Source organism: Glandiceps talaboti, chromosome 4 (genome assembly GCF_964340395.1).
Source record: "Glandiceps talaboti chromosome 4, keGlaTala1.1, whole genome shotgun sequence".
In the NCBI taxonomy this organism is placed as follows: Eukaryota; Metazoa; Hemichordata; class Enteropneusta; family Spengelidae; genus Glandiceps; species Glandiceps talaboti.
Window position 1 is genome coordinate 4,479,022 of NC_135552.1, and position 15,512 is coordinate 4,494,533.

The 15,512-nt window shown below is 34.7% G+C and overlaps 1 protein-coding gene across 1 annotated transcript; it reads left to right on the forward strand.

Moving 5' to 3' along the window:
- The first annotated feature begins 266 nt into the window (after positions 1-266).
- LOC144434053 (tRNA (cytosine(38)-C(5))-methyltransferase-like) lies at positions 267-10,615 on the forward strand. The gene is made up of 11 exons (XM_078122505.1): positions 267-432; positions 1,522-1,631; positions 2,696-2,772; positions 3,449-3,520; positions 4,337-4,402; positions 5,276-5,321; positions 6,264-6,371; positions 6,669-7,189; positions 8,354-8,411; positions 9,091-9,226; positions 10,448-10,615. Exons 1-11 carry the CDS (start codon positions 372-374, stop codon positions 10,570-10,572), a joined length of 1,380 nt encoding a protein of 459 aa, XP_077978631.1. The 5' UTR covers positions 267-371; the 3' UTR covers positions 10,573-10,615.
- Positions 10,616-15,512: the final 4,897 nt, after the last annotated feature.

Sequence of the window (15,512 nt, forward strand, 5' to 3'; positions counted from 1 at the left end):
TTTCAACCACTATACATGTATGTTTATCCATTGTGGGCAGATTCACATGTCTCCTTCATAGTTATTACCACCATGGAAGTATAAGTAACCCACCAATCTTTCCAATTGGCTACAAAAGTTTCCTGTGATTCTGCTGCCTTTGGAGACCTTTGACCTAGTGATAGGTGGCGCTGTTCATCGCAGCTGATGAATCGATCTCGAGACACACATGTTATACTAGTAGTTTACATGTTATATGTTTTCAGAGGTTCCTTCGTCGACTCTGACATCTATATGGACATGAGTTGCGAACCCATCACAATGTTATATGTACTATGGATATGCCAGTGACAAAGTCTGTACAATCACTATAGCTGAATATTTTTGTCGAAATGGTTCTCCGAGTTCTGGAGTTGTACAGTGGGATTGGAGGAATGCATTATGCTGTTATGGGTAAGTGATGTTCTAACTTCTACTATACTGAACTTGAAGACCACATGTCCTCATCCAGCGCACTGCAGTATAGTACTAGTATATGAGAGAGAGTGTGTGACAATATACCATATACTAGTAGTCCTGCTACCAGACCACAGATACGATATCGATAATATCGCGGAATATTTCGCGGTGCGTACGTGGATAAGCTTACGCGATCCTAGAAATCAACCCAGCCCTGGTTGTATTGTAGTATTTATTTGTATTATTTGCCAAGTATCCCAATAGTGCCAGTGTTCCACACGAGGTAAGTCGGGACAAGATTCTGACAGTGCCCCTTTCCTTCTCCAGAGAGAAATCGGTATATAGTCGATCGATCGCCTGGAAAAAAAGTTGCATGCTCAGAATGGGCATACGTAACGTCTATTTTTTTTTTCAACATTGTCAGAATCGAGTCCTGTACTCCATCTGCAAGCAGCAGGACAAATAACACATTGCAGAACAGTACAGTACAGTATATAATCATCAATAAAAATACTGTATAAATTACAATACAGAATTAGAACAATGGCAGTAATGTCAGTATGTAACTAGCCCTAGTATACAATGTACTTTAGACTTGAAGAACTGACACTACTACACTATTTGCTATCCTAACTGACATTTTGATTTTGAAGTTTGCTAAATAAAAGTATAAGTTTTATATCAAATAGCATAGTAGTGCTAGTCGTTTGAGTCTACAGGTAGGCTAGTAATAGTATCTAACAACAATGACACAACTGTAAGTAAGTGAGATGATATATACTAGAGTACCCCCTGATATTTTACCAGGTTCCCAACTAAAATTATATATTAGCACAGTTAAATTATACTACAGTTTACAAGGTATGGAAATCTATTCAAGTTGAACCATAAACCTTTCCCATCCCTGAAGATAACCAGAAACAAGTAATAGTATAAAGTTCAGCCTGGTACATTGTTAACTACTGCTGTGTGTACAGCAAACTGACAATATAGATGATGGATCTCTACTGTATTGTACATTTACACAACCAAGTGTTCTAAGGTTGTATTTTTTATAAACCTTTTCTTGTAAATCCTTAATAGAGAGTGGAGTGTCAGCCGAGGTAGTAGCAGCTGTTGATATTAATACCATAGCTAATCAAGTGTACCAAGTCAACTTTCCTGATAGTAATCTTATGCAGCGAAGTATCGAGGTATGTCATTTCAAAAATTCAGAGTTAGATTTTAAAACTGCAACTGGAATGTTTTTTAAAAATGTATTGTTAAGTACATTAACTTATTCCTAATATCGTAAACAGCATCGTATCACCTGTGGAAACATATTTTTGTAGCTGTACATACACAATAAATCAAATCAAATTGATTTTTGGGTCCACACCCAAAAAGTAGTGCCCTCAATGGTGATCATAATTTCAGAATGTTACTGTACTAGTTATGGGGTAATATCAACCACTGTTTAATATGTACAATTTCTAATTATTGGTATTTTGAATTTTTTAACGAAATAATTAGGTGTTATTCCCCAATATTTTTCTTCATTCAGCAAAGGAAAAATATGTTGAGTGACCTAAGGGGCCTTTGTCAGTATGCGTCACTAGACTCAAAGTGACAACACCCTTAGGTCACGGGTATTTTCCGGCTGAATGAGGAAGAATATTGGAGAATAAAATAATTATGCCAGCGCCAGTAATCTCAAAGAAAGATCGGGGAAAGTAATGGTAATTTTGAATGTTTTGACTCATATTTCAAACACAGTAGATACAGAGATGTAGATGCACATTGTTGTGATGTAGAACGACCGGAGTATATATTCCATATTTGTTTTTCATGCAGGGTATAAATAGTAGTTGTCTGATGGAAAAGTGATACATCAGTTACACCAGTACAGTGTTACCATGGTGACAGATTCAAAACCAAGCTTTCACTCAAGATTTAAACTTGCCACTACACTACCTACAGATAATATTGACCACTAATTAACATATACAATGTCTCTTTCATAAATAATTGACCTATTTTTAGTAAATATATATTTGCTGATTTGATGAAAAAAAATGTCTTAGTTGCAGCTAGTGCAGGTTTAAAGTAATGACATGTCCACAGTGACAATATTCCATTTTCTTTCAAACTATCGTATGAGGACTAAGTGTAAATCAGTCAGTTTCTGTTTAGAGGTTCTAGGGAAATGGTAACATAAGAAACTGTGACAGTGTCTGCTGTATATTGACTTGCTGGTTTAATTTGACTTTATCTCCAGGGAATCACAGTGAATCAATTTGATAAACTGAAGATAGATGTGATCTTGATGAGTCCACCATGCCAACCATTTACCAGGTAAGATGTCTAGATCAGTCTGTACACTGTCACATTAAATGTACAAAATTGAATTGAGAATTGTGCCATAGTCAGTCCAATTAATTGAATTATGCATTGATTACTCACTATCATAGTATCACAACACATTGCAGTTGTCAACTTTTGATGAACTAATATAACATGGTTTGCCAAATACTATGAACACTTTGCTGAGATATACATATTTAGTGGGTGGAGTGTCTGTGGTTTATAAACAAGGTGGTTGAAATCTTTTATGTTTACCATATATGTGTGGGTTTTTAAACCTGATTTCACAGCAGCACTAAGTTTGCATTATGCTGAACTTTATTCCAATGCAATTTATACTTCTGGGTACCATCTAATCATGGCACTTGTGTGTGTGTATGTGTATGTGTATGTGTATGTGTGTGTGTGTGTGTGTGTGTGTGTGTGTCTGTCTGTCTATCTGTCTGTGTCTGCCTGTGTCTCAATATGTTTGTATGTCTGGAGTCTCTGTCTGTCTGTCTGTCTGTCTGTCTGTCTGTCTGTCTGTCTGTCTGTTTATGTGTTTGTGTGTGTGCATGTGTATGTCTGTGTGTGTTTCTGTGTGTGTGTCTGTCTATGTGTTTGTCTATGTGTGTGACTTTTAAAGTCATAGGTTCATTAGTTTCCATCGATATATAATCTTTTACAGGATAGGTCTACAGGCTGACTCAGCTGATCCAAGAACAAAGAGTTTTTTTCATGTTTTAGATCTGATACAAAGGTTTGTAAATATTCATACAGTAAAAACTAGAAAGAGTCATTGAAATGTCTCTTTAAAACTGTACTAGTGGCAACTTTTTTTGAAAACAGTTGTGTTAGATAAAATGATTTACTAGTAATATCCTACACCTTGAATTGTGTTGAATCACCCATTGGTTGATGTATTTGTGTAGCTGCAAGCATACATGATATGGTAGTCAATAAATAGATTTGTAGGTCCACGCCCTAAAATCAGTACCCCAAGTTTGCCCAACATGATTACAATTTCAACCTGTTAACATATTGCTTGTGGATATAATCAACCTCTAAGTAACATGTACAAAGTATAATTAGTGATATTTTAACAATTTTCAGTGAATATATTGTGGTTGTCTGATCAATAAAATGGTACTCCAGTTACAGCTAGTACAGCCTTAATACAAGTAAACTGTGGTGATGCCCATGCATTTCATATTTATGTGTGTAAATATAATCATTAAAGGTCCAGTTTAGATTAGATTAAGATTTAGACATGGAAAACAGTTGTCTTGGAGACCTCTAGAAATAAATGATCCAGACCAAAATAGTGGAGCTATGTAATTCTAATGTCAGGACCGTGGTTTGAAATCATGACCTTTAAGTCATTGGTCGAAAACTGTTATAGAAATTGTCAAAAGTTACAGCTAACAAGGATATAAATAAAAATTTGACAATCTCAACGAAACACAACTTACAAGGTTTTCAAAACTCTTGCTGGCTTTTACATTTAACATTTGTGACATCATCCAGGACAGTAAATGATGTCAAATTTAGCACTGAATATTGTTTGACTTTACAGGTCATCAGCTCCACCAGGGTTTATTCTACTTGAAAATGTGAAAGGCTTTGAGAGTTCAGATACTAGGTAAGGACAATGTGACATTGAATATATACATGATAGTGTGTACCAATCTTTACTGTTGTGGGGTTTGTTGATCACTGTTGTATACTCCAGGGCACTTCTTGTATTTGACTGTACATACATACATACATACATACATACATACATGTGCTGTACCTGGGGTATGTTTTTTTTCAGCTCATACCGGTAGGTCTGAAATGGGGTATGCCTACTCTCCGGTGAAAGAGTCTGAGGGGTCCACTGAAATAGAGTACTGTACTGTCAATATTTTTGGTCTAAAATGGAGAGTAGTATTTAGTATTCACTTCAGGCTGACAAGGGAAGTGTCGCAGGAAGCAAGTGTGAAATCTGGGTTAAGCTGCACCCAATCACCCTTTGTATTTATTGAATGATAAAAAAACTCATTGTAAAGCAGAAATGTGTTGTCTCAAAACATACTTGCATTCCTTTTTCAAGAAAGAGAAAAAAAATTTACATGTGTCAGATGTATGTAACAAGCGCTCACAAAAAAACAAACGACAGTAAATGGAACAGCCAAAAAGAAATTGTGAAGTGTACAGTACATCAGATTTTAATCAAATTGATTAGAAGTATACAGACACAAACATACTACTTGTCACTGTCTTATGAATTAACCATGTCTTTATCCAATCATTTCTATCTATCCTAGTCATATGATTTGTTATTTGTGACTCACTGATCGGTTGCCTGATGGAGAAATTAACTCTTTAGAGAAATATTACCCCCCCCCCCCAAAAAAAAAAAAAAAAAAAAAAAAAGAAAGGAAAAAAAAGATATGATTTGGAAAAGTTTACCTCACTATACTTTAATAGAAATCCTGAATTTTGAAATATATTGTATGTTATTTCATTAAAGGAATCACTTAATTACAACATTGAAGAATTGTCATTATCAATTCCAGGTAAGTAGTGTCTCACTATTTTTTATTGTTAATGTGGCACAGACTGAGTTTAGAAGAAGTGAAAATACTCAAATAATAACCTTGATTAAACTATTTTTCAGTGATTTTAATGTCAATGTGTACTTATTACAATTATTGTCTTGTGACATTGGTAAAGCAGTTGATTGCATACAAGTGATTCTTGAACATTTTTTATACACATGATAAATTATGTCATTGGATCGTTTATAAAATACATGTATATCATGATACTAGGTTTGACTTCAGTCAATTTTGAGTGATGGCTAAGTAAGTGTGCTCCAGTAAGTAGTAGAATACTGTGAGTATATTATAAAAGAACAAACAACAGTAAATATAAGAGCTAAAAAGAAATTGTGCACTACATTGAGTTTTAATCAGATTGATGTCTTGTCCAAAACTAAATAGAGATGTAGATATTGAGATCCTAGCTGTATCTCATCAAACTGTTTTACAAGTCTCAATGTAGACATGGTGTGTTATAGCCTATTGTATAACATGTTTCAAGTTACCATTCAGTGGCTCTGTTTGATACAACCAAGCAGAAATCAATAACTAAGTCACAGTTTCTTGTGGCCACATTTTGTATAAACCACAATACTGACATCAAATGCAGATATCAAAATATTGGCATCATAGTGTCTGCAACTAGTTCTAGTACATTTAAATTGTCCATTTCATTTAGACAAACTTGCTATCTTAGCATAGAATAATTGTTGGTTTCTGCATAGTTGCATCAAACAGAACCAATGAATGTTAACTTGAAAAGGGCTGCAGTACACACCTGGTCAGACATCTGTGAAAACATGACTTTGGTTTTCAAAAAAAGAAGAATTGATTCACATGAGTGAGTCAACATTTTCATTCATAACTTCATCATAATTGTAATTATTAATGTCTTTACATCTTCTGTTTTCCTTCTAGGAGTTTCTCCTCTCTCCAAATCAGTTTGGAATTCCAAATTCCAGATTGCGATATTTTCTACTGGCCAAAAGACATCCGCACCAGTTCCATTTTAAGCTAACAGATCAGGTAAGGTGATATATGTGACTAACAAAATATGAAATAGCATGTATTAATTATCATTCTCAAGACTTTTCTGCTGCACTTTCACTCGCTATGCTTGCAAAAGTACTGATGTAGAGAACACTGCAAGCACTCATGCAAATACCCAGAGTACACCACACTTGCACTCATGTGTCATGGGTTTCTGTTGTACTGTAGTATTTCCTGGAGTGAAATTCCCCTGTAATGGTAAAGAGGTAACATAAGATAACACATTGTAACTTTGTAATGAATGAAAGAGTAAGCATTCATTTTCTCTTTTAGATTCTTGAGAGCCTTCCAAACAAGTGTGCAAACAGTTGTTGTGGTGAAGCTCATGACTCTGCCATTGGACACATGAAAGGTGATAGCAGCTTGCCCAAGGATAGTGAAGGGGTAGGTGAAACAAGTGAGAGTGCGCCCTCTGTAGGTGAAAACACAAACACTGAAACTGTTGAAGCAAAACCACTTTGTGCAAGTCCATCAGACTCTGCTGCAAGCACAAGTTCATGCTTAGCAACGGGAGATAATGGGAAACAGACTGTTGCCATGGAGACCACTCCAATCGTTATGCCAACACAATGTTGTCAAAACTCTTGTACATGTGCAAATGTACAGCTATCAGTACAATGTAGTGGTGATAGTTTCACTGACAAAGATGAAATGAAGTACATCAGAGAATTTCTAGAGGATGAAGGCAAGGATTTTAGTCAGTATTTAGTCGGTGAGAAGATACTGGTGAGATTTGGTAGACTTATGGACATTGTGAAACCATCCTGTCAGAGATCATGCTGTTTTACTAAAGGGTGAGTATTAGATTACCTTACTACATACAGAGTTGCTATAGAAACCGTCTCTCTGCCTAATTAGGACAGTCTCACACTGTATCCTGTCTGATATCAATTTACAGTTACCCACCTCAGTTAATTAGTACAAGTTACTGAGGAAGGATTTCTTCTGTTGGGATTCATGTTTTTGTACACACAGAAAAAAAAATGATCGCAAACAAAAAAGAATATTTGTGTGTGAAAATAAAAGTAAAGAGAATCTGAATCTGTATCACTACAATTGTATATTAGGCTCTCAAAATGTCAAACTTTATGTACAGTTATATAATTGTTTTCAGGATGCCTGTATAAATGAACTAAATTCCAGACGGCAAACAGGAAATTGAGAATACAGCGCCCTCGCTCAGATTGGGGTGTCATCACCTCATAGTACCATTTCTGAAGAGCTCTGTCCCTTGATGTTCTGTAGAAGTGTAAATCAGGGATGTTTTATTTTGTATTATTCAGACATCAAGGAAAGCAGCAGTGTTCTATGATTAACTGAGTAACCTATACCATGTATACCCCCAAGGTGCACCACAGACAGGAAGTAGAGCACCACCATGGCAAATTTCGGAAAGGCCTATTCATATGAATGATTAGCCTAGAAACTAATTGTTGGCTTTCTAACCTGAATGTCTTTTCCAATATCTAGTGGAACACAGCACTAAATTTTAAATTACCATCAACTGCTGTAGTAATCCACATGGAGTAAACTGATGATGTCATTGAGTCCATGCATGACGTACATTCAGACTGGAAATTGTGATTTTAGGTGTAAAGATTATTTTCATATTGAGGCATGTTTTTCATGAGTGAAGTAACCAATTACAAGCACCTGTTACTGTGTGATGGATTACAACTGACATACACTGTTGTTCATCAGCATGGTATGCAGATAGACTTTTACTACAACAAGGCGTTCTACTAGACATTGGGGAAATTCAGATTTTCGAAAGTCAACAACAAGTCTCTAGGCTATCTCTTAATTCAGTCCCAGGTTCCAATATTAGGTTTATCAGTGGTGACTTAGGATTTGATTGAATTATTCTTTTGTTCACAACTAACTTTTTAACTCAGCTGCAGCCAAATTTTAATTCTGATCTGTCACTAAAACCCTGATTTTTATCTCTCTGTCAACAGATACCACCATTATGTAGAAGGTACAGGATCAGTACTTCAGATGAACACACAAATTGATGTAAGTATTACTTGAATTCACAATTTTTATCTAGTAATGCACCTAAATAAACATTGCAAGGAAACTGGTAGATGTATTCTACATCAAATTGATCTTTTTATCGTGAGAGATGTTTATCTGAAGGGAATAAGTACTCAGAAGTCATGAACATTTATAGTGCAACCATGGATATATTATTTCTGCAGGCAGTGATGTAGAAAAAAAGCCGCAAGCCGGAAAAAATAACTATGTGTCAGCAATAAATTTACAGTCGAAAAAATTCGAAAAACTTGGAAAAATTCTGGTAGAATCCTATGCTGTAATAGCCCACAGTAAAGATATCCTATAAAGGTACAAGATGAACTTGATGTTTCTCTGAAATCACAAGTAATTGTAGGTGATATAAAATCATGAAATGACTCTCCAGAACCCATAGTTTTTGAAAATGTCTTTCTTTCATGGCGTTGTGTTCCCTATTAAATCCTTCACATAAAAATTATCTTTATTCTACTATATCACTACCATACTGTGAACAGGGGGCACACACAAATCATGGTTCAAATCTTTCCCAACAACACAATCTAGATTTGTAGTCCAAAATAAACATCTCCTTAATATATATAACTTTCAACAAAGTACAGTGATATGACACAAAGCATACACTATCATTAATTTAATCATCAATTTATCATATTTACAGATGGCAGAGACTTTTAAAAAGATCTTTACACTCTCAGATGATGATCCTAATAAAATACAACTCCTATCTAGTCTACAACTGAGATATTTCACTCCTAGAGAAGTAGCCAGTCTCATGAGTTTCCCTCACCATTTCAGTAAGTTCAGTCTAAATTACGTCTTTTAATCCATTCTTTGTGTACATTTTATGACCTGATGTTAAAAGTTGGTCGCTTTTATCTTTGTTCCATTCATGAGTACTATTTCTCTAGTTCCTATACGACATGTTACGATTACTATGATCGTCTCTACTTATATATAGGGAAAGTCATTATTCTTGCACAGAAATCTGTGCTACTATCGCTGGGTGAAGGGTAGACGATGCTTGTCAGTAGTAATCCATCACAAACTGACAGGCAGTTACAATTGGTTAGTTCCTTTAGACAATTGCTGATTATCTGAACTCCATCTCTCAAGTCTGAAACTAAAATCACGTGGGGATGCAATAATGGCATCACGTTTATATGAACAAAGTCGGGGGTAGCACAGATTTCTGTGCTAGAATAACGACTTTCCCTATACATGAGTGGGGATAATTGTAGTAATTGTAACACATCGTATAGGAACTAGACTAGAATACTGTTAACCTAGATATTGTCACCACTAGAAAATTTTGTGATTTTACTGCCATCAACTAGTTCTCAAAGACTATTGTTTTATGAATTACAAAGCAAGGTGCTCTGTTCATGTACAAAAGAAGTGTTTTAGTCACTACTTATTTTTGCATTAATTTTTTGTTTTCCATCGAGATAAGCAAAAATAAGTCCAAAGCAAAAATGTCCAGGTTTACAGTGCAACTGTGAGGTGTTCACCAAAACATTTAGAAGTGTTGTATTTTTACTTTGGGGAATAAAATTAGCTTGAGCCCGCAATTACTTGATGCACATTCTCTGTATCATTGGTCTTGAAATGCCTATGGTGAGAAAGGTGTAAGTTGGTCTTTTCCCTAGATAATCTACTTTAAGTAACTTAGAAATGTGCCATGTTTGCAGACATGATATAAAAGGGACTGTGATCGATAAGGTAACAGCATTTTGAGTCAATCTTATCAGACATTTTGATGTTTTCACTCACTGCAGTGTTGCTGGAAATTTCCTTCTTTGATACTGCTCTGACAAAATGAAATCAATGACAATGCTTTTCACCAAGAATTTCTATGTACAGTCTTACACATAAAACAATAACAACATAATTACAAGAAACTGAAACATCTTACAACTTATTCATTTGAAAACTTTTGAAAACCCTCAAAATATTGTCCACAATGAAAAAAAATGAACAAATTAGTGAAAACCGTCGTTTGATTTTTTGTGTTTCAGATTTCCCTGAATCTACATCTTTGAAGCAGCGATATCGTCTCCTTGGCAACAGCCTAAATGTTCATGTCGTTGCCAGGCTTTTAAAAGACTATTTACTTGACAACTGTTTTCAAATTGAAAAGTAACATAATTTTATTAAAGCAGTTGAAGTACTGGAGTAAATTTTATGAAAGTGTTATTTATTAATAACCTATGTGAGCATTTCAAATAATGGTTCCATTTAAATAAAGAAATTAACTAAACTATAATTCCTTGACTCGCATTGTCTTAATTTATCACCCACTTGGAGGGAGGGGGAGGGGGGCATATAGATATATTAAAATGGCAAAAAAAAATTATAGAGAATAGACAAGGGGTCATTAACAAAATAAGTTTGACAGTTTACAAATATTATATTCATCATATTTAAAGGGGCAAACTACTACTCCAGGAAGTAAAGGTATTTTTATTTACTTTGGGTTTTGGAGAGTCATGGATCTTAGTAGACATGAAAATGACCTATATGTAGATTCATGAATTTTATTTAAAGGTAATATTAATAAGCATTTAGTCATAAATATTCAATGTTCACCTGATACATATGTGGGCCTGCTGACTAATGAGGCAAGACCATTACAAGAACAATGAAGATGCATGATGAAAAGAGTTTTAAATTGGTGTTTTAAGCGAATTTGAAATCATGAAATCATGAAATGAAAGTATATGAAAATACTTTTATTTCCTGGAGTGGTGATCTTCTTTAATGTTAATCCCCTCTCTCCCAGTATAATAGGGATGTCATACAATTTAAATGGAAGAGAATTAAGGGTTTGATTGGGATTTGTGCTTTCCCATTTATTTGTCAAGATTTCAAAACCCAGAAAAGGAAAATATTTTGAAATTTTCAAAATCGAAAATAAGAGGCCCAAAAATGTTGGATATTTTTGACCCATTTTTGAGCACTGCTAAACCAATGACATCGACACACATTGTTTTGATGTAGAAAAGACGAGAAATAGATCCCATATTTTTTTTTCCGAACTTGAACATGGCTTTTATGTACATGGTATAAGTTACTGTTAGTATTAGAATGTTTATCTGCCATCCATCATATCAAGTCAAGTAGTGTATAGTATTACAACTACATCAGATAGGGTTACACTAAAACAATGTATCAGGCAAAGTTCAACGATATCTTGGTCTCTGATCAACTAGTAGATATTAGACAAAATAGTGTATGCTAAACTTCAGTAACTCTAGAAATGACTGTACCATTTATATTATAACCAGACTGACTGTTTGTAAGATACATGCAGTGATGGCGTCAAGGTATGGTGTTTGTTTTCATACATGTACATATACCAGGTGTCAATTTCATTAGTTTAGACTTGCATGTACATTCCAAGTTTTGCATGTAATGGTAATACTAAAGTTTGGAAGTTAAAAAAAAATCATTTCAGCTTTTTTTTGTGATTATTTCACAACCGAAACTTTGTTTTAAATTCTTTTAGCATCGGTATATGTTCAATTTCCATATAGTATATAAAGACAACAGGGATTATAAACCAGTGTTGGGTCAGGATTAACATTTGGGTTAGAAAAGAATTGTCTGGTAGAGATTTACAAATAATTGGTGATGGACAACAATAATCCTAACTTATCGGTATGGCTTCATTTATAAGATAGATATAGCACTCATGTGAAAACCTGGGATGAAACCACGGACCTTTGCTAGACTGATATTAACCTTGGTGTCTCAAGGCCATAATCATATGATGTGAGATACAACTTATCAAGGGGCCATAGATGTGTTTCTAATGTGTCTCAAATTAAATTTGACTCTGTGTGATTTCAAAGTTATGGATAACTTTTATATGTACAAGGCATTTTCATTTTTATTTTGGATCCTGTTAGATTAAAAAAGAAAAAGAGTTTATACTACGGTATCTTAATTGTTGACAATTATAAAGTTGCTAAAACCTAATGAATTAATTTCTACAAGGAAGAAATCTTATAATGAATGTCTTATGACTGTTTTTAGTCAAAATTGTTGAGAGTTTTCCATATGTTGTACAATAATTTTGAAGGGGAATTCACCAAAATAATGTTGTGTTTTGAAAGTCTGGAATATTTTCCCTAGTATGTGTTCTACCTTTGAACAGCAAGTTTGAGGAAGAAAATTTAACGGAACATATGGTGTTATTAATCATACATTACCTAAAAAGTATGGGTCACTACTGAGAAGAGTGAGTATGTAGGATAGCAAACTAACACAAAATACTACAAAATAATATTTCTAGTACTCAAAGTCATCAGACAAAACAAAAAGTGAAGAAAAAGGTATCAGTTTTTAAGTTGATACTCAGAAACAATACTTTAAGTTCATATAGTATTTCAGTTGTCTAGCAGAGTTATATGAACAGTTGATTCTGAACAAATGAATGATTCTCTGAAAATCACTGATATGATAGCCTACTGTGAGAAGAACCTGGGATTGAATTCTGGGTCTTTTAACAGGTATATGGAAAATATGGAAATTTTATCCTTGTGATCTGTTTTCCATTCATTCCATACAGCCTGCCTCTATATGTTTATAATGGAGGGAATTTGTGACTCAAACCAAAATAAAATTCCTGATGAAAAGTTTTTTTTTAAAAAGACATCTCATAAATGACAGACATGTAGATGTTTGAAATAACTAGTACTTGACATCAATTATTTATGTCCAGCTATTCAATTGTATTTTGATGATGTTGGCTAATGTTATGCAACAATTGCATTTATAGCAGTCAAGTCTTACAAAATGAGAACATATTGCAGTGTTATGACTCACTCAGTGTAGTATGTAGTACGCTGCGAGCATTATTGTGATAACTGTATCGTCTGGTCTACCATCCACTATTTAAAATTAACATAGCCTCTAGAGTAGGAAACAGAGACAACTATTTGGCTACACTGTTTGTATAGAAGGAATCCAGCCACTGTAATTACCAGGCTATCTGCATACCAATTGGCTTTTATTCTCCAAGTGGTACAGAAAAAAAGGTATGTGTTTGCTTTTAGTTTGCAAGTCCATGCCATTTCCTACACCCACAGTGATTAGTGGAGCAGTGCAGCAGTTCTCTGTCCAGCCAATTCTACTTTCATTTTGGTAGTTTCATGCAAGATTTTAAGAGTTATCAAGTCGTATGATGTATTTAATTTTGTGAAACTGTCTGGATGTGTAGAGATTTTCAGTTTTTTCTGAGGTAAGTTTTGTCAAACTATTAAACAGATACTTTTAAAATCAAATTCATTGAACGTTGACATACCAGACAACAAGATTAGGTTGATGGTGATTGATTTGCTAAAAAATGTCTAAAAAGCCTAATCAAACTTTAGACTCACGTGGAGGGTCTATGATCAAACTGGTAGTTTTTTCAGATTAACCATTTTTTTTGTTGAGATTCACTCCAAGTGTTGAGAGAAAGTCCGACCTGTATACATCATAAAACCAAATGGCCTCATTGTAGCAACCATTGAACATTCCATAGCTATTTCGCAAGAGTAGAAAACTAGCAAGATTGGAGAAAGTAGTCAGCTTTTGTTCTTGAAATTCCAAATATATCATTGAAGACTTACTGGTTTCTGAAGTGTTGAATGTTTATTAATTGATCAGGGATAGAAAGCATGCTGTCATGTCCCACTGGATAAGTAGCTTGTATTTGAGATTAAAGATTTCAGTTAATTATTAGATGTGATATTCTTGAGTACCTAGTAAACACTTGATCAGATAATGTACACTTCTCAGCATGTGTGATACTTATACCAAGCACAGACAAGGATCTTTTTTTCTCAATGTACCAAAGAAAGTTATCAAAGGACGTCAGCTAGATTTTGTGGTGAATTAGTCAAGGGGAAATCCATGGCTTCAAAGATTCACCCCAAGAAGAAACTGAAGCCACAGGTAGCCTCTAGATTAGTGGTGAATTAATTAGCAGAACATTTATCATTATTTCTGTTTCTGTTTCTCTTGGTACACATGGAGATCTTTACCTGCACTGGATACCATACAATTTGTGAGATCACAACTCAGCTGAGTAAAATTTGCAACCATAGCAACAGCCATTAACTTCAGATTATCCAACTTTAATCAGCAAGTTAATCAGTGATAAGGACAAGCTACATGGGAACCAAGTCAATGATTAACCACCAAATATGGCTGAATCAGAATGTACAGGTCTAACACAGACAGTGGAGTCAGCGTTATAATGTGGTATAACCGTCTATCATATCTACCACAGGATGGATGTTATCCAGTTATGCTGTGTGTAACTTAGGTCGGTAACCAGACAGGAATTTTGAAATCGGTGCTAGCAGCAGACAGGTGTCTTGCATGTGTGCATACCTACTGTGTGTGAAGTCGGTGTGTTTAATTCATACAGGATTATTGCAGATTTAGTGAACCTTTCATTTCTAAACAACCTCAGTGCTGAAATCAAGGAATCATGGATTACCGGACAAACAGTGAGTAAACCTTCCTTTATTTTCTCTGTTAAAATCAGGGTATAATGTATTGATTGTTAGGTAGTTGGAGCTATGATGGGATAGGGGCATGTTGTGTTCAATAACAAAGGTGCTGGTATGCCGGGGTCAACGTATGACACAATATTCAATTTGTACTTAGCTTGATCTTTGCCCTACTGCTACAGTATCGACTTGTCAAGGTTCAGTTAGATGCAAGTATTCAATTCACACTTCAGGTTTGAATTTCTTGAAGACAATGGCAGACATGTGGGATTATGGCTCTATAAGCCATAGTTGTGAAAAGCTGTGGCTGTCAGACATGTTCTGGTGCATTGTAGCTATTAGTATTGCCCAAGTCAGAATGTAAACTATGGACTAACACCCTGAAGTCAAGATTTTCACATCATAGACGCTTTCAGTTGTAACAAAACCAAATTCTGTAACAAGGAAATTTTCACTAAAATGCTAATTTTCACACATTTTATTGGAATAAAAGTGACTGTAATGATCTTTTTTATTTATAAACAAACAGCACAAGATTCAGTAAATCGTAATAAGACATCTTTGCGAACTAGTTGGT